The 23,441-nt window shown below is 33.6% G+C and overlaps 3 protein-coding genes across 3 annotated transcripts; 1 reads left to right on the forward strand and 2 right to left on the reverse strand.

Annotated features, from left to right (window-relative positions):
• Positions 1-6,180: 6,180 nt before the first annotated feature.
• Positions 6,181-10,268, reverse strand: LOC108193575 (geranylgeranyl transferase type-2 subunit beta 1-like). The gene is made up of 10 exons (XM_017360293.2): positions 10,147-10,268; positions 9,523-9,577; positions 9,198-9,348; positions 8,989-9,105; positions 8,649-8,715; positions 8,422-8,570; positions 7,179-7,312; positions 6,997-7,095; positions 6,813-6,888; positions 6,181-6,520 (listed from the first exon to the last, which is right to left on the reverse strand). The coding sequence occupies exons 2-10, from the start codon at positions 9,574-9,576 to the stop codon at positions 6,429-6,431; spliced, it is 939 nt and encodes a 312-aa protein (XP_017215782.1). The 5' UTR covers position 9,577; positions 10,147-10,268; the 3' UTR covers positions 6,181-6,428.
• An 803-nt stretch (positions 10,269-11,071) lies between these two features.
• Positions 11,072-16,012, reverse strand: LOC108193544 (E3 ubiquitin ligase BIG BROTHER-related-like). The gene is made up of 7 exons (XM_017360251.2): positions 15,640-16,012; positions 13,868-14,210; positions 13,722-13,771; positions 13,203-13,244; positions 12,993-13,114; positions 12,810-12,918; positions 11,072-11,361 (listed from the first exon to the last, which is right to left on the reverse strand). Exons 1-7 carry the CDS (start codon positions 15,862-15,864, stop codon positions 11,314-11,316), a joined length of 939 nt encoding a protein of 312 aa, XP_017215740.1. The 5' UTR covers positions 15,865-16,012; the 3' UTR covers positions 11,072-11,313.
• Positions 16,013-21,177: 5,165 nt separating this feature from the next.
• Positions 21,178-23,308, forward strand: LOC108194393 (sugar transport protein 10). The gene is made up of 4 exons (XM_017361340.2): positions 21,178-21,442; positions 21,557-21,882; positions 21,977-22,603; positions 22,691-23,308. The coding sequence occupies exons 1-4, from the start codon at positions 21,310-21,312 to the stop codon at positions 23,156-23,158; spliced, it is 1,554 nt and encodes a 517-aa protein (XP_017216829.2). The 5' UTR covers positions 21,178-21,309; the 3' UTR covers positions 23,159-23,308.
• The last annotated feature ends 133 nt before the right edge of the window (positions 23,309-23,441 follow it).

The raw sequence follows: 23,441 nt of genomic DNA on the forward strand, positions 1-23,441 counted from the left end.
TATACTTATTGCCCACTTTTTATGATGGATGACTATATTTGTCTATCACTTGATCCACTACAGACATATATGAAATTTGTATGAAGATTACAGATCCCCCATTATCATATTAAAATGATATATTCTATTTATAACAATCTAATATATTAAAAACATACTAATTTCAAATTACGATCAACTAATATACCCAATATCATCAAAAATATATTAAAGAATGACAAAGTGGTGGCTGAGTTTGGCGAATTTTACAAAATGATGGCTGGACTTCAAAAACTACAGAATAGTGGTTCGACTTGACCTCCGCGTTTTAAAATGGTGACGGTCGTCTATCTCCATTAGTTTTGCACCGTTAACTTCCAAAAAAATTAAAAAAAAAAAAAAAGAATGGGTAAAAGGAGGTTTTATGTTAAAACAACGGTCAATAGCACGGGCAGTATATATATACACTAAACAGAGGCATAATTAGTTAGAAGAAGCTCATTTCTACCTAGCAATCTGAGAGGAACAAGGCAGAGGACATGGATTACTGCCATGTGGCATGAAGCCGGAAATGAGAAGAAGTTAGTTGAGGTAAAAAAGATGGAAAGTAGAAAATGGAGGCTTCATATGGTGCTTGTGTTTGTATTTTTCTTTGTTGTTTATGTAGTAACTAGGTCGGTGGAGACACTGGAGTAAGGTTGTATGTGTGGTAGATTAGATCTGTATTAAAGTATGGTGGACGGAGGTTGTGAGTTTGTAATGAATTGTGGTTGATGCGGTGTAATGAATGAAATGGTAGAGCATTGTATTGAATGTTTGTTGTCTAGAATTTGTCTTTACCTTTACTATAAATTGCACAAAAGTAATTGACATGGAAATAAATGGTAGAGATGATATGGAAATAAATTGAAATGCTCTGCACAGAAAGAATTGTGACAAGAGAAAGTGACATTTAAATTTTGCCTAAATACATACATAGATGTTAAAAATTTGTACATAGCTTAGGCCAACAAAAGAAGCATTAGTTTAGCCTTACAAAATAACTCCAAAAGCAAACTTGAACTTGGCAAATGACTTAGGCCAACAAAAGAGGCATTAGTTTAGCCTTACAAAAGTTTGATCAAAAGGCATGAAACAAGTTTAGATGAACATGAAACTGGCTAGCTAGTCCACATATTTCTTATTGATCCTTTTCTCCCGGGTGCTCCTTGCTCTTAGAATTTCTGCCCTTGTAGTCACAGTTTTTTTGCTTCTTTTGCCATGACTTTGGAGCCACACCAGTTGAGCTAGGTCCTTCATTTTGTGGTGGAGGCTGAGAACCAAACACAGCTCCCTCACTTTCAGTAGATTGAGTGGTTGGCTGAACTTCTGATGGAATGGCTTGGGCTTCATCCTCAGCTGGCCTAGCTTAAGCATCCTCATTGGACCCCCGTTAAATTCAACCTACCACACATACAACTTTACTCCACTGTCTCCACTGACCTAGTTACTACATAAACAACAAAGAAAAATACAAACACAAGCACCATACGAAGCCTCCATTTTTTATTTTCCAACTTTTTTACCTCAATTAACTTATTCTCAATTTCGGCTTCCATGGCTCTTAACCTTCTCAATAGATCGGGTATAACGACTTTAGCTCGATTGCAGAGGGGAGCATTCACCTATTTGAAAAAGCCACATCCACTATTGGAGCAATTTCTGAAACGGCGGCCAGCATTTGCATCTGTCCAGGCCACCCTTTTGGCTGCAATCATGCCACAATGACAGTAATCCATGCCCTCTACCTTGTTCCTCTCAGATTGCTAGGTAGAAATGAGCTTCTTCTAACTGATTATGCCTCTGTTTAGTGTGTATATACACTGCCCTTGCTAATGACCGTTGTTTTAACCTAAAACCCCCTTTTACCCTTTTTCTATATTGTTTTGGGAGTTAAAAGTGCAAAACTAACGGAGATGGACGGCCGCCACCATTTTAAAATGCGGAAGTCAAGTCGAGCCACCATTATGTAGTTTTTGAAGTCCAGCCACCGTTTTGTAAAATTCGCCAAACCTCGGCCACCATTTTGTCATTTACTCTATTAATTATTAAATATACTTTAATGAAAAACACATATTATTCCAACCTGTATGTATCGTCAAAATAAAACCAAATACTAAAATAGAAAAGTTAAAAAAATAGTACAAGTCACCTTACATCACACGGGCATAGATTTGCAGAAACCGAATCAATAATCGGACGATACCGCACCGAATAAAAATCACACTGATATTTTGATTTTGGTTTTAAAAAATTTTAAAACCGAATATTAACCAGACCGAACCGCAATAATATCTATGTTTATTTATTTATTTTATACATTTAAATATAATATATAATTTATATATTCTCTAATATATATATATATATATGTATATGTATGTGTGTGTGTGTGTGTGTGTATATATATATATACTTATAAACTGTCCAATGCCTACCATATTAAACCAACCCTGGCACTAGTTTATACCTTTTGCACCAGTCTAAAACAATTTACTGGGTCAGTGCTATTGATTCCGCTGTTGTTGTTTTTTGCGATTGTTTTCTGTTAGGACTGTGATTGTGAAGCTATGATGTATAAATAAAGTTCGGAGAATTTGTACTTGCAACTCGTAAACAAATTGCTTTGCTAAATTGAAGATTAGATGTATTCATGTTGGTTCTGTATGCAGTTGAGAGATGCTTAAGGATTCATAATGTAGTGGGAGAAAAGGACCACAACGCCTAGTCATTTTGAAAATATTTTAATGCACAACTGATTTGAAAACTTGTTAAAGGCCCCGGCATCCGAGAGTTTATCGGACTCTTCACAGTTTAAAAACCCAACGGCACCATATAAAATTGAAACGACTCATTTATAAACCAAACCACACCAATGGTATTTGGTTTGGTTTTGGTTTTCAATTTTAGAAACATCACTTTTGTAGTTTCGGTTGTGGTTTTAGGTGCAAACCGCACCATGCATATCACTACACACGGGTTATAAGCTAGTGTGCTTATATATATTATAACTCGAGTGATGATATATATGTTGGCGTATAATTAGAAATAAAATTTATAAAAAAACACTGCAACACTACTAAATCAGAAATGATTTCTTGTAATTTTAAAGTCGTGTATGAAATTCAAAACCAGATTCTTGTAAAACTGTGGATTATGAATACTATGGGCTGATTTCTCTGGGACACTACTAAATCATAAAAGATTTCATGTAATTTTAAAGCCGCATACGAAATTCAAAACCACATTCTTGTAAAACTGTGGATTATGACTACTGTGGGCATATTCAATCGTATCCATGCATGCGAAATAAAATGGACGATAGAGATCCTTTAAATCTTGCTTGGACACTATTAAATCAGAAAGATTTCAAGTAATTTCAAAGTCGCGTATAAAATTCAAAACCAGATTCTTGCAAAACTGTGGATAATGAATACTGTGGGCTGATTCAATCGTATCCATACATACAAAATAAAATGAACGGTGGAGATATTTCAAATCTAGCTTAACTATCAATGCATCAACTATATAAGAAGCAAGCATCATAATCAATCATACAAACAAATCAATATATCTTCATATGATGATATGAATTATAGTTTTTACACAAATGAATTAAAATGTGTATAGGTATAATTTTCATATTAATATTTTTATAGTAACATAGTTATCACTAAGATTAGTATTTCCATTTCATTATTTGAATTCATTATATGATAGGTAGATTATTCATAATTTTCATGTCTAATGCTAATCATTAGCATTAGTATTGTTTTGTCATTATTTAATTATGTAAGATCAACATGCATGTTGTGATAAATATAAAGAAAATTTATAATTTGGTGCATATTGGATGTAATATAACTTAAAAAAATTAACAATATATTAGACTGAGATCTTAATTTCATTATGTGCTCAAAACCTTGTATTGCAACTTTTTTTTATATATTGTTTTACAATCAATGTTTGTATTTGTAGATAATGAGGAAAATTAAGCATTCGGAATGATATGATCTATATTTAATAGTTTGGTTAAAATTTCATAACAAGAATCCTTTAATAGAAACTGATCAATGAGAAAAAAATTCCCCCCATCCAAATCATTGTCAAACTTTATTTTGATGTCAATTATTTAATTGCAGGTCACGAGAAGTATTCTAAACAAAAACAGGATTGTTCATTCTACATCAAGGTTTGATTTATTATTTAAAAGCTATATATTGTTTGGAATTTTATCAAAAATAATAAAAAGTAATAATTGATTAAATACTTCTTATTTATTATCTACTTTTTGCTTTCTTAATAAAAATATTTTTCTACCTAGAATTGTTATAATAAATTTTAACTAGTCCCTACTTCTTGCATCTTGAATATAGGATATCAAATATACTATTATTGTCCACAATTTTGAAAAGAGAAAATATGTTCTAACAAAAAACTTGTTGACTACAGATTATTCGAAAGGTTGTCTTCTTGCAATCTTCTCAAATAACACATATATATGTGCTTCACGATTCTCGGAACATCGGGCTTATCCAATATATATGCCAAAATTTGAGGTCTCCATTGAAGAATATAAAAAATTGTATAGGAGCCGGGAGGTATTTTTTAAAGAAGGATTATGCTTTCTTTTATTTTATAATAGTTTGTATATAGGTGATTGATATTGAATTGGCTTGTTCCGAAAATTTGCAGGCTAGGAATCATTATAGGAATACATTGGCCGAAGACCTTCCTAGTTATATAAAGTTCCGTGATGGTTGCCTAAAAGGATCTAATGAGGAGGTGGATTTTCAGTTTGTAGCCAGGATCCCCATATATGCATGGTGTAGGTAAATCAAGCCTACAATACCCATATCATATGAAACTAGTCACGAGGATTATTTGAAGTCAATATCTCAGTGGAAATCTCATGAAGATGGTAGCATCCCTTGTCCTTCCAAAATTTTGGGTGGTTGCGGTGAAAACATATTAGAATCGAAAAGTTTACACAAGGATTCAGTTTCTGAATTGTTGATTGAAGCTGAGAAATTGTCTAAGAAATACAAACTTGTTCCAATAATTACCGGAGAGTGGTTCCCCTGTCTAAATTTAGCTTCTGTAATTATTGTAAAAAAATAAGTCTAATATAGATGATATATATGTGTATTCAAATTTCTGAAAGAAGCATAGCCAATCCACATATGTTATTATGTTAAAATTTGTAATTCTAATTAACATGACTAAGAATCAATACTTATTTACTAACTTTTAATGATTTGAATGATATGAAACACGAAATCCAATTGCTTGCGAGTTAGACTAACAATCAAGAAAGCTAGCACCCGATGTTTTTGGTTTATTAAAAATGTGCCAAGTTTTGAAATAACACGATTACAATGTCAATTGTATAAATCAAAAATAAATTATGCATTATGTTTATTTTATATGTTACTCCGTCCGTCTCATCCAAATGTTTACATTTGGGTTGGCACGGGATTAAAAGAATAAGTGAAAAGGAGTGGGGAAAAAAAGGTGAGGATAGTGATGGGACGGATTGATATTTAATGTATAAAATAAGTATAATGGAAAAATTAATAGTGGGAGCATTTGATTTTTATATTTTAAAATCTATCTATCTATTAATAGATCAACATGCCACATTTTATTCGGCATATAATTACTCTTTTAACCCTCTCTTTCATTAATACACATAATTAATAACTTGTAATTAATACATCTTCCATTAATATATATAATTAATAACTTTCAATTAATACGCATAATTATATCTAAAACTTTAATGAATTCATAATCGGGCATGTAATTAATGTGTTTGCCTGCTTTATTAATACATAAAATTAATATTTGTAATTAATATGTGAGATTATATCTAACATGTTAATTTACTCATAACTAAATTTGAAAATAATATGTTAATTATTAATGGGTAGGTAATTAATTACATCGTCAAAGCATGTATAACACTAACTAATTTATTGTCAAAAAAAATAATCTAATTTTGCATAATTTTTAACAAAAATCTAATCAATCAATGTAATAGCACAATGTCTACATGTTCAACCAATTTTACATGATATTCAGGTCCAAATTTGCCAACCAATTTTAGTCATTTCTGTTAGAGATGCTCTTGTCACTTATCAGTATTAAACATAAAAGACTGATTTAATATCACGAATCTGATAATGAATATAACTCCAACTTGCAGTGCAGGTGCAATTCTGAGCCCACCATTACAAAACGTTTCTAATACTAGAACTATATTCTAAAGCTATTCGATACAAAAGATGCAGTAACTAGCACTACTGTCAACTGTGATACAGAACCATTTTTATAAATATGAAATATACAAAAAACAATGAGAGAAAAAGCCATAATTGTCTGGTGACTTGTGTCCAGTAATCCATGAATTACTTGAGGAAAATCCTATTCACCACATCCACAGGCAATGCATAAGCTGGATCAATAGCTTTCAGATTTGAATATTCAAGCAGGGAGAGACCTGCAAACAATTCAGCCATGAAATGTTACTTCGCTATATAAAAAAAAAAAGTTACCACAAACTAACCAACTCCAGAAAAGAGCTGTTTCGGTATAAACCATCTATTATACCGACTTGTATAAGGGATATCTGAGAATAGGGGCGAGGAATAAACTATCAGAGTATCAGCAGACCAGCAGTACAGAAAGAACTACAGTAAGCTATTGATAAAGATTGGCATATCTACTAATATCTCACTCCCAGATATCAAATGGAAATACGGGAAGGAACCAAGGAGAATCTGATGATTTACCAGCAACTCCGAAATATGTGTGGAACACATCAACAGCATCATCCGGTCTGTCGGATATACCTCCATTCTCCTTATCCTACAGTTTTTGGCTTGTTAAAACGTATAACGAAAACTCTCATAGTTCTAAAAAACTTTAGATGATATATTTTAATTATAAACCAAAAATGACTCGTCAGATTATAACCTGGCAATCCAAAATAAATCTAACAAGTTTTTCCTTGTCAATCCAATGAACTCTGTCTATAATGATCAAGCTAGAAAGGACCCACCATGAGTAGCAGACCTGATGTAATGCAACTACATTAATGATAGTGTAAGTGCATAGAATGAGACAATCTCAGTGTTAAAATGAATTGTAGAACCAACATCAGGAAGCTTCTCAGGGCGACCATTTAGACCTCCAGATTTAACTTGTCGCTCGCACAACCACCATCCTAGGAGGTCCTTGTCAACATGATGCAGAGAACCAGTTATAGCAAGAGCACCAACACAGCAAAAAACTACAAGCATAAAGGTCACAGTTTTGAGCAAATTTTCCTTTTTTCATTTAAAAAAGCAATAATAACATTTTCTCCATGCGTGTTAAGTGAAATTTGAGCATATATTAACAAAACACTTGCATATAATAGCATACTGAACGGTGTTGGCTAAAAATAGTTGGCTAAATTATACTTACTCCGTCCAAAATCACATGTCCCTCTCACTTTTCTAGAAGTCAAATCGACCAATCTTTGACTAAATATTTAAAAAACTGTATTAATATAAATTATAATATAATTGGAAAAAACACTATACCATTGGAAATTTATATTAATATAACTGGAACATGTATTATGGGACGGACAGAGTATAAAATACCAATTATGTATAATTTGTCGAAACTGTAAGACATTGTGCTCCACTGGAATTGCCTATATTTTTTGGCTATATTTTAAAAATAGTATGTCATTTTTATTCCCAGTTGTTATAACTAAAATATATTATTTTAATATGATATAGATGATGTCAAATCTTGCTACATGTCTTGAGTGGTTGAGCAAATATAGCCAATATGAAATGGTAAGGTATATTTTTTGCTAAGGAGAATGATCGATTGGAGTGCCTTTTTTTTAAATATTATCTATATTTCCTATTCATCGCATGCTACCTAGATTTTTTGCTAAGGGTTTTCTAGTGTTGAAGATGCTCTAAAGAACTAACAAAAGGAAACTTGATAGGCTCAAAAGATTCAATATGTCAAAAATCTTTATTATATCAACCAACAATTTAATTATAACACCGTCTCACACAAGCTAAAATACTGTAATTCTTCTGATTTGTTAAATTCTTCTTTCAGTCTTTTAACACTTCCTCCACTTTACCACGAAATATTTTTATTGCTGGTTGGACAAAAAACCTATTAAGATATTGAAGATACAACCAAGACCAACCCCATTTCTTTATGCGCTATATAGTTTGGTAGATAATGTTGTGGTGAGGTTTGAATGGGTCCATGTGCTTATGGTGGATAGTTTTGAAAAGTGTTTTGTGGTGGATGTACTTGCAATGCAGGATTAAGATTACAAAGTCTATCAAAATACAGAATATACAACCTACAAAACATACATACTTTGCCCTGCATGAGATTCTGCACCAGGCGTGCATCCAAATCCCCCATCGAGATTCTTGCAACTTACAATGTAGCTTACAGCCTTTTCCACATTTATTTTATCCAAGCAACGCAGCAGTGAGAGACAACAGATAGCCACATAAGAGAACCTACAGGAAAAAGCAGTTTGGTTGTAAAGATTATACAATAAAGCTAAACAGTTCCAAAACTGAGAGCAAAAAAGATACCGTGTGTCAATTTCTCCCCAAATATCCCCTGAAAATGACCCATCTTCATTTTGTAAGCCAACAATATCTAGCTTCATGGTCAAGTTCAACAAGTTGCATAATGCAAAAGCCTAGTTGTCATTTGACAGTAACAATACTTGTATGAATTGAATTTAAGGAGGTGCATTTGCATGACTCTGGTGACCAAAAATATATTCGAAAAACGAACAAAGAAAATCAAAAATTCTGGTTTCTAGGTCATGGAAGATAAATAAAATATTTAAAACAATCCTTTTAAAATTAGGTTTAAAGGAAACTAATGTGACAGGCCTTGGAGAAAATCCTACATGCTAAAGGATACAATTTGAAACCTTATCGATGTCGAGAACATTTATTCTGTCAAATAATGCCAAAATTTGTACCGCGCTAAGGGTATAGAGTAAATGAGGATCATGTCCGATGTTACCGCCAAATCCACCTGCATGAACAATATATAAATTATCCACATGTTCTAACCTATAAGTTAATGTGAGGAATTCATTTTGAATACTGATTACTATTCTCACAAACCAGATTCGTGTTGGCACTTCATGACCCATGCTACAATCTCTTCCCGATCCACAGCTTCCAACTTCCCTAATATATCGACCGTCGTCAATCCCCAGTACGCCCCATTAATTCGCAGGTGCTCAGTCACAACAGACTCAAAATCATCCTTCCTCTAGAAACAAACACAAAGGGATGCAGAAATAGTAAGACCCCACTTCGTAACTCGGTCACAAGCTTTAGGCTTAAAGACTAAAGTACACAAACACTGCCTAAAAATAAATTAAAGCTTAGATTGAGTGTTATAGCTTAGCATACAGAGTATAAGACTAAAATAGAATAGGTATACCTTTTCAACCGCCAAAATGTATTTAACATGAGCATCAGCAGCTAGCTCCCCCATTCTGTCAATTGAGCGCATAAAATCTCGACAAATTTATAACGAGTTACACAAATCACAAATATATTTATATATCGAGAGAGATGTCTACAATCATTACACTAAGTCAGTCCTTGATCCAGCCTGAAAATAATACAATAGAGCAACAACACACCATTACAGTACAACATCGATTCGTGATCATTCTACATAAATAAGCTTGCCAAATGAATAACTCTTTCCGTCCCCAACGTAATAAGTACAGTGTACTCTTAACATCTATAAAGGAATCAACACATTCACCGTCCCAAGCGTATTCATTCATCGAGGTTGCAATTATACAGTACACTAACAAAATGAGTTAAAAACCACAAAAATGTAACATCCTGTGTTTTCGCAGCTATCGAACACTTGCACAGACTACACTAACACAAAAACACACAAAAATGTGGAAAAATCAGCGAAATTATACAATTTGTTGAATCATCGAATCAATTATCAAGCACGTATATAAATAAGCAACAAGCAATCAATTAAACAGCAAGTATGTAACTATATAACACTACAGATCACGATTAGGAGAAGAGAACTCACATCAGTGACCTGAGCTGGCTAGGGTTCTTCTGAATCTGGTCTTTACGACGTCGTAACAGGAGTGTGTTCAGAAACGGGGCTCCGTTCACCAAACATATAATTACAATATTCCCCTCTCTTTGTTCTGACGCACAAATTTTAATTAATTAAAGAGATTATTCAAATATAATATTGTTTAAATATTATTAAAATAATGAAATTTTAAAATACTAATCAGAAGATACTAATCTTAGACCTGCCCGAAGCGCGGACAAATATATTTTCAAAATTTTATAATTATGTATTTATAAGAAAATAAATGAAATTTATAATTACGAAATAATTATACATGATTATCATATCACAACTATAATAATAAATTTTGCAAGAAAATAAACGAATTACGATAACTATTATAACAAGTCTTGCAAGAAAATAAACGAATTACGATAACTATTATGACAAGTCTTGCAAGAAAATAAACGAAATATTATACTTGCAGCTTGTTCGCTAGTTTATGAGTAATATTTTAGGTACAATCATTTTTTTCTGGGAGAATAAACTTTAAATAGTCCAAGTCCTTACTGGTAATTAGAAAATATACGACTTTTATCTCCAAATAGACAACTTTTCAATTTGAATATTATATATTACATTTAAATACAATAATTATTTGTTAATTAGTACCACAATCGTTACAAATTTGAAGTATGCAAATGCAATCAACTAGTTCACACAAAAGTGAACTAGCAAAAACAAAAAGACTGCAGTTACTGAGAGTTCAAATAATTTGATCTCACACACTTTGCAAGCAATTACTAACTAGTTCAATCCGACTCGACCCACCACAGTACCACATCCATCTGATGAATTCGTATTTGAAGCAAATTTGTAGCAGCATATGTTCATACATACTTGATATTGTAATGTTAGTGATGCGTGTATGTAATATAAAAAATGAAATCAAACCATAGATAATGTAATGAACAACAAATCACTTCGGACAATTCCAAAGTCTGAGAATGATTGAATTGGGCAGTGCCAAATGCATCCAAAAACGGAAATGTACAGTCTTTACTCTAACAGAAGCACGATAATTTAAACAAGATCTAGCTTAGTACTTCTGTGGTCTGCCAATGTTACACCATAGATTTAGTAAATTGTAGCAGATCACCATCCAGACATCTGCTAACTGTTTCCTGTTGTAGAGACCTCAGCGCTACAAACGGGGCAAACCTACAGCCATAAATAATTTATAATCTATTAGTGCTCTTTGAAATGCAGCACCAAAACAAACATATGTACATCAACATCGACTGTAACAATGATTATCCTTCTATATCAAGCTAGTAAAAATACAAATTCAATTCTTTCAAGATTAGCTCCCTAACAACTACCGACTAGTATTAAATTATATATTTTTATATCATCATAAAGGAGAAGAAACAGAAATCAAGTAAAAAAGAAACCTTGCACTGATGTACTCCACTGATAATGTAAACTCTATACAAATGTGTCAGCAAAAAACACACAGCTTAAGTAATAGTTTATGGACGACCCAATTATAAAAGAAAGAGAAGTCTGCCATGTACAGTCATAATCTTATCAGTCTGCCACAAATTCAGCCTACATTTCAATAAATGTTTCCAAATGCATCAAATAACAAGCATAAAATGAAAATCCATTATGAAGGCCTTAAGTCATTAGTTAAGCTATTTAGGTCCTAAAGTGCCACATTGTTTGGTAGAAAAATCATGAGTTGTCAATATACAAGTATTTTCACAATTATACAAGTTGGGAATGAGAACTGAGCTCCAATCGAATAATGTTGTGTTTGGTTGGGGAGAATGGAGTGGCATCGGTAAAAATATAAAATTATCAGAGGTATGAAGGAAATTCTGAAAAAATAAGTGAGTGCAAAATTGTTATGATGAGATTTGAAAATAAATTGGGTATAAAAAAAATGGAGCATTCCTTCTCAAATCAGGGTGTAACTTACACCATAAGGTGCAAGGAATGGAATAGGGGAAAGAATCAAATTTTTGAAAAGCAGTCCATAAATTCCTTCCAAATTCATTTACCCCAACCAAACACAACATTATATAATTTTTTATGCTTAAAAATAAAGCAAGAACCCCGCACCTTTCTTCTGAAATAATACACGATTCCTACCTAGGTGAATATATTAGCAAAATGCAGCACTTCCATAACATATCAAGATTATCTTATCTTAACTTCTAAGACTTTATATGAGTGAAATACAAGTGTTTGGGCAAAACATATTAACCAGTAAAAGAGGCTAAGCAGGGCATCATTTAGTCACCTAAGTATGATACACCTAATCGTCATCTACTAAAATATCAAAGACAGGTAAAAATTCGAGATACATAGTAAAAAAGTCTCTTATCACATTCAGCATACACACTTTTTATGAAAAGCTCCAATTGCAGTCTTCTACATCAATAATATCAGATTAGCTTTTAAGCCTCACCCGTTAATGATTATTTGCAGTATATTCATTGTTTAATAATTATAATTATAAATCTACTGCTAAAATATAAGGGAATATGTACGAAATTGGAAGAAGTAAAACAGTTTAATCTCCTCAGGCTGCATCCATTCACCAACACAAGGCAAGAAAAATAAAATCAGTACAAGACAAAGTTAATCTGAAAATGCAGTACCTTATTTATGCATAACCAATTATTTATGCACTCCTGATGGTATGAATGCTTACAACCAAGCACAGTCAATGTTTCACCCTCTTCGTAGTCCAGCCGGCAAATTACACACCTGAAACACAATGGCAGATTCATGTTAGCACTGAGCGATGACCCATTTCTAGAGAACTGACCAAGCATACTTACGATTCAATGTTTTCTTCTTGATTGTTCTGCATCTTGAAACTCTTTGAAGGCAAAGAGGCTATTGTATCAGCAGACAACCCTCTACTCTCAGTTCCAACAACATCACCTAGTGCAATTAATTCCTAAAAAAGCATCATAAGATGCAATATCAGAACATGAAGCTATTATTTGTGAGCCTACTAGAGTCACCAGAGAGCACAACAAACTTACCTCATATGATAATTCATCTGGATCAACCTCCTCCCAAGCATCCTGAAAGATCCAAGAAAAAAATGATCCTTATAATCAATCAACAAAGTTCACAAGAAATATGCATCTATACCCAGCTTGGGAAGGAAGGAAAAGGAAATGAATATCAATCCGTGACACTTACAAATGATGTTTAGTACACCGAGTTTGGGAGGAAAGAATAGAGATTAAATTTGTGTGTACAATGTACTCTCGTGGATTTGAAGCGGGTCAACACAAGTGATGTGCAGTTCTTATTCCATACAAAATTAAGTTGCACATAATTTAAATTTTTCCTTCTTTCTCGAGATTTGATCCATGATTGGCTAAAGACGCTTCTAACTAATTTTTGGGGAAATCTGTGTTCTTACTTTCGAAAATACAGAGGGGTCATAGATCAATGTACACAAATTAACTGCGCTATGTCTATTGAAAGGCTATCAAAAAAAGATTTTCTTGATACTATGGTGAAGCATAAGCCAGAGATAAACAAACTAGTACCTGAGAATCATGACCATGATCTTCTAGCTCCTCAGATTCGCTTGCTACCACTATGTTTAAAGGTCCATTAGTCAGAAAATTGCAGCATTACAGCAAGATAAAAACAAAAAATCTGAAATAATAACAATTAAAATTGCAAATCTTACTCCCGCTTATCCCAGAAAGTGCAAGCAATCTAGAAGCCATTTCACGATCTTCAGCATCTTGTAGGGCTCTTGCATAGGCCTCATCATTTGGAAAATCAGCAGGATTTAATTCAGTAATAGGATTGTTATCATGATCTCCATCTTCATGAGCATGCACATCAAATGCATCTTCTTCATCATCATAATCTTCAGATTCATGGTCAAGGTCATGCTCATGATCATCACCTCCATCAGAACCTTCATACTCATCTTCACTAACATCATCAAGATCATGATCCGCAGCCTCCCACCTTCCATAATCACTTACATCTGCATTCATTGTAAGCATCATATAGGCCCTTTCCTGTTCCAACAAAGAGTAGTTCAATTACACCATCAGGAATCCATATAGATCAAGCAGTTTACACCATTGAAGCAAAATGTGTTATAAACATCAGAACGTCATAAAAAATGAGAAAATCTTTGAGCAAAATGAAGATTCTGTCACTAAGCTACAAAAACGTGAATTTTTAACACACGTGAACATATATGTCAGGAAAAAGTTCTTATCAACAAATTGCCGAGACAATTGAAATAAAAGAAATTTCCACTAAAAATTATATTGTTGGTTTATTCTTGGAATCTTAGCCTTGTGATACGAATAATTAAGGAAGAAATAAGTTTTAACCAATGTAATAAAGACACAATACCATTGATGGTTCCCACAACATCTATTTCAAACATAATCAGGAAAGAATAAGTATAGAAGAGAAAGATTTCAACCCCGCATAAGAAACTGTTAAAAATAATAATAACTAGTAAATTCAGGTTCGAAGTAATCAAAAAGAGAGGAACAGTAATAAAAAATTAGGATTTAGGTTGTTAGTAAGTTCCTTCCGTCACACATCCCATATACTACTATGTAAAGCCACCTACAAATTAATTAGGCGCGTACCTAACAAGTCACACCGAAATAAACCAAAAGGAGAACTTTAAATTCTAACGGGCAACCAGACATTATAGCAAATAAATACACAAAAAAACCAAAGTTTTTACTTTAAATTGCTTGAAAGGGCAGCTTAAAAACTAACTAGGCACATCACTTCCTCAGCAAATGACAAAGAAAACAAATGTAAAAGCAAACTTTAAGTTCCAAGAGGCAACCAAACACTACTACTAGCCGCAATATATAACAAAAAAATTAGTAAAATCAGATATAATAGAATAAAAATCTAGGTCATTTAACTCTTTGCTTCAAATGCATTGAATATTATTGAAATACACCTTAAAACGCAAACCAATTAAAAACCAACACTTAGCAAATCATACCGATATAACAAAAACAAGAATTTTAAATTCCACAAAGCAACCACACACTAATACTAGCATAAAACAACAAAACTGCACCAAATTTACATGAAGAAATGATCTATATGACAAACCAACTCAATAGAGCACACATCTAGCTATACATACATATAAACATACAAGAAAGCACATAGCAATTCTTCCGGAAAGACAATATCCAGTCACCAACGTCCAGCACAAAAGAACATATCTTTACACTTCACACACACACACAAATTAATATATACAGAATAACATAAGTAAACAAAGTATATTAAAATTAATAATAACAACACAGATAAAGAGAGGGGAGAGAGAGAGAGAGAGAGAGAGAGAGAGAGAGAGAGAGAGGCGAGAGGGGGATAGAGACACAGAGGGAGGGAGGGACAGGGAGAGGGGGAGAGAGAGAGAGAGAGAGAGAGAGAGAGAGAGAGAGAGAGAGAGACCTGTTCCTGTAAAGTACGAGCAAGAGCGAGATCAGCATCGACCTGACTAAGGTCGGTGAACGGAGTTCTACTCTGTCTCCCTTGGTTATTGTTACTAATACTATTATCTTCCCCGGTGTTCATCGCAGCGACTTGGTTAGAATCGGCAGCAGCTGGGGAGGAATTGAAACTAGGGTTTTCTTCATTAGTTTTGTGGTCATCGTTTCCAGATTTTGAATCCGCCATGGGAATTGAAATTCTAACTGAATCGAATTGAAGAGGAGTGTGGGTTTGGGGATTGAAATCTGTGAGGTGTGTATTTGTATATATAGGTGTGTGTGTGTGTGTTGGAATTGTATTCGTACTATGAGTTTATGACACACAAACCTGTTTTGAATTTCTTTTCTGAGTGGGATTACCCAGAGGCCTTTTATTTACTTTCTTTTTCAAATTTGCTATTTTAAATATTTAAATCTGGTCATTTCTCTTTATTGGTTGTGTTCGCAATAATTAAATATCAAATATTTTAGATATAAATGTATAAATTACAAAAAAAAGAAATTATTAGTTTAGTTGTGTGTGAAAGATTCGAATTTAAGTTTGTGTCGTATTTTATTAATAACAGGAAGAATTGCATCCGTATCTGGAGTTTTTCTGAGTTTTTTTCTTTATGATTCTTTTAACATAACAGTTCTTAAATTTTTTAAGGTCGAAAACTAAATGAATACAAAGAGAAGTGAAATAAAGGGAAATGAATTATGATATCTTATTGTGAGTATAATTTAATTTTTGTGATGGAGAGAAACTTTACGAATGGGAGTCGGCCGTCATCTATCCGTCATCGTCTCATCTTTCCATCAACTTACGTCCGTCCTAACCATCCTCTCATCCCATTTCCTCCATTTCAGAATCTTTAATTTCTTTTTATTAGGTTTTTTTTAATAAAATCGAGGTCTCATTCTTTCTGGGGGTGATCGTTGCCATACCTATCCTTTTGAGTTGTTGATTGTCCCCGATTTTTGGGTGTATGTTTTGGTGTGTTTTTATTTGTCGTCATGCTGCGTTAGGATGATTTTCTATGGTGTATTGGCAGATCTGGGCAACTCGCTTCAAATATGAAATGGTGGTGATTATTGCGAGAGTTCACCTCGCACAACAAAAGATTGTTCAATATATGGGATATCAATATCCTCAACCTCAGTTGGTGTAACTGATGGGCATGAACACTTGGCTATCACCGGTTTCGTAGGTGCGCAGGTCAATTGTGATTCTACTATTTTCAGGGATGTTGGTGTCAAACCGGATTGTTAGAGAAACCATTGTAATCATTTTTATTATCAAGCAATCTGAAAACAAAACGGCTATTTGCTTAGCTTTTTTTGTTTAACAGCCAGGTTGTAGTTGGCAGTTTGGGATTTTGTCCCGGCTGTGTTCCAGTATTTTATTTTCAATAAAATTTTATTGTTCGTTAAAAAAAATTTAGTTATATAATTTTTTACATTACAATTTTGAGAAATATATAAATTATTCACTTGAGCATAATTATATTCTTTTGCTAATTTTTAGGATCCATCTCATCTCTCGTGAATATGTAATAACTAGTTGTGTTTGGTCGGGGAGAATAAAATGGAATGAAATGAGTAAAAATACTTGAAACTAATAGAGGTCGGAAGAAAATTTTGAAAAAAGTATGAGGGAGGACAAAATTACTACGTGAGATTTGAGAAGAAATTGAGGATAGAAAATGGAGCATTCAACGCATGATATAAGGAATGAATTTTATTAACAATTATTCATTAAATCATTTTTCATTCTATTACTTCCCGAATCATTCACCCTAACCAAATACAATATTCCTCATTTGATTTTTTACGATTAAATGTCCACTTCACACTTTTTATACACTTTTCTCCACATTTTTTTGTATTATCAAATTTAATATTATAAAAATAATATGAAATACAAATAAAGATTATTGTTGAAATCGTCGTTCAGCATACTTTTAAAAAATTAGATTGTTAATTATATATTTAGAGGAACTCAACACCGTTAAAGATGTTTTTATAAAAGACGTGTTTTATATTTTTATACATAATTTTAAAAGTTCTAACCACATTTTAATAATTTTTTGGAATAAAAATATTTATCAAACATCATATAAAAAGGACGAGAAAGGGTAAAGTTTTGTTGGTATGTTTTCTACTAGAAAATAAAGCATATAATTAATTGTTAACTATCACAGGAGTATAACTATATATCTATATAATAAAGGGAGTTCTGAAAATTTCCTCAATCTCTGCTTTTTATATTTTAAAATAACTTGTATCAGCTAGAGCTCCTTTGTAGTTTCATCTACAAGATTAATACTCCCTCCGTCCCACCCATTTCTTATCGAATGGGTTGGGCACGGAGGTTAAGAAATATGTATAAAGTATTTGAAAATAGAAAGAAAAGTGGGTGAAGTGGTAGGACCCATTAATTTTTAATATATAAAAAAAAGATAGTGGAGTAAAAGTAGTGTGAAAAGGAAAGAAAAGTGGAGAAATAGTGGGACCCATTGACTATTTTTAGTAAGTTTTGAAATGTAAAGAATTGGGTGGGACACCCCAAAAAGAAAAGTGTAAAGAAATGGGTGGGACGGAGGGAGTATATATCTGGATGATGTGGCCCATAATTCTTATATGCTTTTAAGATACGAGAATATTACTACTACAAGATTTGTTCCGAAGTTGTCAAATTTTAAAAGGATGATACAAACTTTTAAAATCAAAACTTTTACGGTAGGTAGGAAAGGATCTTTAATAAAATATCCCTGGCTTGTGTGGCAAATAGAATTAAAGAATAGAATAACTTGCACAAAGGGGCAAAAACATTTGCGTGTACTGCACCAAGTTTAACTAGGATGAATGATCATCTCAAGTTACAGAATGATGTTTGATGAAAGACATGTGGTTCTTCCAAATTTATCCACACAAAAAATTTAGATTATTTTCGGGCTTATAAGTTAAAATTGATATCTTGATTCTAAAAGTTTTTTGGTACTTTTTTCGAGTTATAAGTGGGATAATGAGAAACCTTTAGCTTCAGAATGATGCTGTTTCATTCCTTGCAGCAACTCTTACTTTGGTACTGGCATATTTTCACCAAGAAAGCTGCATTTTGCAAAACTAATAACATGTTAATGATTTTTTTTCCGCTTAACGCACATTTCAAAGCGTGCGATAAATAAAGTATAGTTTCATAATTTATTTTCCAAACTATTTTTTAACTAAAATTTGAAATATTAATTCCTATGAAGAAGGAAATTAAAATAATATATGAAACCATAAGCCTTAAAATACGTGAAAAGAATTTAGAGTTTAATACAAACGACTTGATGGATGCAGAGTTTCTGATTTAAATACCTCCTTTCCTATGGTGATTCGGCTCTCGCTGCTCCAAAATTGAGAAGTGAGATTTAAAAGGAACAACTATCTTTCAAACACTTATCATCTATGATAAAGAATTTCAACCTCGTGAAATATACAAGTTTCTTACAGATTCACAGCTCTCCCGTAAACAATATGATGGAACGGACAACTGCAAAATTTCCACAAGCTTAGTGAACCAAACCTAACAGCTACTGCTTTGCTAGACTAATGATCTAATATGTCAATTAATATCCGTAAAACTTGAGCTTCAAAGGTGTTGCAGACTTGCAGCCTCGCAAGTTGAAACAAGCAATTGCATAACAACTGGATGCTAATTAAAGCTCTCATACTAGAAACAAAATTCAGGATATCGGCTGAATGTAAAATTGGGATGCTATTATATTATCGGGTTTTATATCAGATGAGCCACTCATTACGTCCAAAAATTTCAACTAGACCACTCATTAAAAACCCATATCATTTAGACCACTAAATTGAGTATATATCATTCTGTTTGATGATGTAATGGTAATTGACAGAAAATGTTAAAATTTTAAATTTGTGTCCCAATTCAAAGTTGACATATTCATCAATATTGCTTCCGGCATGACGTCTAGAAAGAAAAGATAAATTAAATAGATTAATCGGCCAACCTAATAAAAAAGTGTAAGTAGATTAAAAATCCTAATTAAACTATACATTCGGGATAAAATGAATTTAGGAGCTCATAAACCCTCAAGTTTGAATTGGGACAGAAAATTTAAAAACTTAATGTTCTCCGTCAATTACCATGACGTCATCAAATGAGATGATATATATACTCAATTTAGTGGTTTTAATGATATGGTTTTTCAATGGATGGTTTAGGTGAGATTTTTGGACGAGTGATCTCTTTGATATAAAACCCTGCTATTATCTGGCACAAAAAGGCATTGATTAAGAACAAACTCACCTTAAAATTTCACTAGGCCAGGTACCTTAGCGCTTCTTCAGAACATCAGCCTGAGTACATATGGTCATTTTCAATCTTCTAAATAGCTCAAGAAATTCTTAGTGAAGTTTTTGCTGCCTCAAGATACCATTAGCCTGAGAATACATTTGCTTATTCGCAATTTTGTCAATATTAAGAACTCTTGGTAAAGTTTTTTCTGCTTGTTGTGGATCTTTTAAGTTTGTTGACAAAATTATCTTCAACAGGAAGTTTAAGAAAGTCATTTGCATCCTGCAACAAAAATTTAATTAAAAAATTTTGAATGAAACTGAGCAGGAACAAAAACATCATATTAATAATGGGGTCTGCACCCTTTACATTGCGAAACCCATCTAAATAGCATGCACTATCAATCCAAGATTCATTTGTATGAACTCAATGGACTCGGTGAACTCAATGTGACAAATTACCTGACTTAAGTTAGCGTTGATAAGAGATTGCAACTGTAAAGATAACTCCTCAAATATTTTCTTTTTGGTATGGCACTCCGTTAAAATCTTCCTCTTAACAAAAAAAAAAAAGAGATTTTTTAGAGCAACATGAGCTTTCTGGTATTAATGTGATCATGTTTCATGCCTCTGTTCTGTTCAAGTCACCAGGCTTTGGAGACGGCGCCTCCCTCACGGCTTTGTGAATTGTGATCATTGGCTCTATCAATGTCTCAGCACATTGGTGTCAGTTCTTACAGTTGACAGGGTTGGTAGAAGGATATTGTTTCTACAAGGCTGCGTCCACATGCGTTTGCCAGGGCCTCTGGATAAATATAGTCCTGAAATCTCTATTTTATATTGCAGAATTAGTAAGCTTGATAAAAAAAACATTTATACGCCATGTCAAACATGCATTTACAAATTATATGGTGACTCTTTATATTTGGAAGGGAGCAATTATGTATGCACTTTTTATAGATTAAAGACTTCTATTAGTCTTGCTAAATAATTTTGTCCTAAAATTGTTGCATGATATAAACAAATTTCTTCTGTTATGTTATTTTCTTCCCTTCTAATATAAGGTGGATCGTTATGCATATATAGGACCTATCATAATCTTGTCAATCCTCTATATATGCATGGATAACTTATCATAATCCTATATTTAACAAAGAATTTATTGATCATATCTATATACAGCTCAAAATCTGAAAATGTTATAGCTTAATAAAGCCTATGTAAATTAAGCCTTGCTTGGCACCATCAGGCATCTCAATAAATTCCCCGAAGCAGACACAGAAAAGAACAAACCAAATTTCTGTAAATACACAGCAAGACTTAGCTGGGTTGCTACAGAAAAATGGCAGGTGGAGGAGTTGCTGCTGATTCTGGTGGAAAACGTTATGAATCCCATGTCAATGGCTTTGTGATCATGACATGCATTGTTGCAGCCACCGGTGGTCTTATGTTCGGTTATGATATTGGCATTTCAGGTATGTTTATTGATAAGAGTTTAATTACTTGTCTACCTGTTTTGTTTTAGTCATGAATTATGGAGCAATCAGATGTTAAATTATAATTTTATGTTTTGTTTGTGAATTTTGCAGGAGGAGTCACATCTATGGATGAATTTCTGTTGAAGTTTTTTCCAACAGTGTACAAAAAGTCCAAAGATGAATCCGGGGATACTAATCAGTACTGCAAATTTGATAGCCAGCTGCTCACATTGTTCACGTCTTCGCTCTACCTAGCAGCACTTGTAGCTTCCTTCATAGCCTCAATAGTTAACAGAAATTATGGTCGAAAAATAACCATGTTTGTGGGAGGGATTTTGTTCCTTGCTGGTTCTTTCATTAATGGATTTGCCCAGGATGTTCCCATGCTTATAATTGGCCGCCTATTGCTTGGCGCTGGTGTTGGATTTGCTAACCAGGTTTGTATTTATATGCATATGTACTTTAGTGCTACCATATGTTGTACAAGTTCCATAAGAAAAGTTTTAACAAGAAGGCCTTTCACATATGCAGTCTATTCCGCTATATCTTTCTGAAATGGCACCACCACAAATAAGGGGAGCCCTCAATATTGCTTTCCAACTGGCCATCACAGCAGGAATATTGATAGCAAACTTATTGAACTACGGATTTGCAAAGATGGAACACAATGGTTGGAGATGGTCCTTGGGCTTAGCAGCCGTGCCTGCACTTATTATGACCATGGGAGCCATCTTTCTTCCAGACACTCCCAATTCCTTTATTCAGAGAGGCCACAATGACAAGGCAAGGCAGGTTCTGCAGAAAATCCGAGGCACTAAGAATGTCAATGAGGAGTTTGAAGATCTTTTGGAAGCCAACGAAGTTGCAAAACTAGTAACTCATCCATGGAGGAACATTCTTCGAATGCAATACAGGCCTCAGCTAGTCATCACGCTCTTAATTGCATTTTTCCAGCAGCTTACTGGCATTAATGTGATCATGTTCTACGCCCCGGTTCTGTTCAAGACATTAGGCTTTGGTGATGATGCCTCCCTCATGGCGGCTGTAATCACTGGCCTTGTCAATGTCTTTAGTACATTGGTGTCACTCTTCACAGTCGACAGGATTGGCAGAAGGATATTGTTTCTTCAAGGCGGAGTCCAAATGATTATTTGCCAGGTCGGTTTTAAAAATTCATAAATTCATGTTCCACAACACCAAAAAAATAGCTTAAATTAATTAATGTATAAAATTTTCAAATTGCAGATAGTCGTTGGTAGCATGATAGGCGCAGAATTTGGAACGTCAGGGCAAGGCAATTTCAGCACTTCTGCAGGCAATGTGACTGTCCTATTCATATGCTTATACGTGGCTGGATTCGCCTGGTCTTGGGGTCCATTGGCCTGGCTAGTCCCTAGTGAAATCTTCCCACTCGAAATCCGATCAGCTGGTCAATCCATCAATGTATCAGTAAACATGCTGTTCACCTTCATCATTGGCCAGGTCTTCCTCACCTTGCTCTGCCACATGAAGTTCACCTTGTTCTACTTCTTCGGAGGATGTGTCATCATAATGACCATCTTCGTCTACTTCTTTGTGCCCGAAACCAAGAACATCCCAATTGAGGAGATGAACAAAGTGTGGAAGACACATTGGTTCTGGTCCAAGTTCATTCCTGATAATGCTGCTTCCCATGGCCACCGCAAGGGCAAGACATACACTCCTTTAGTTTAAGGATATGTGTAAACAAAATGTATAGGCTCAGGATGGTGAAGTGCACAGTGCACACTCTGTAAATTTACCTCCAGAAATCTGACCATCTCAGTTCAGCTCTCTACCAGCTTGTTGATTTGCCAAAAATAATACAAATTACAAGTTTAACAGGAACTCATTTATATCAATTATTATCCTAAATAATTATCACATAAATGAGCAGATAATCACATAAAATCATGGCAATCAAATGATACTAATTATCAAATAAAATACTAGGTGCAGTTGTAATTTCACGTTTTGT

Source organism: Daucus carota, chromosome 7 (genome assembly GCF_001625215.2).
Source record: "Daucus carota subsp. sativus chromosome 7, DH1 v3.0, whole genome shotgun sequence".
Taxonomy (NCBI): Eukaryota; Viridiplantae; Streptophyta; class Magnoliopsida; order Apiales; family Apiaceae; genus Daucus; species Daucus carota.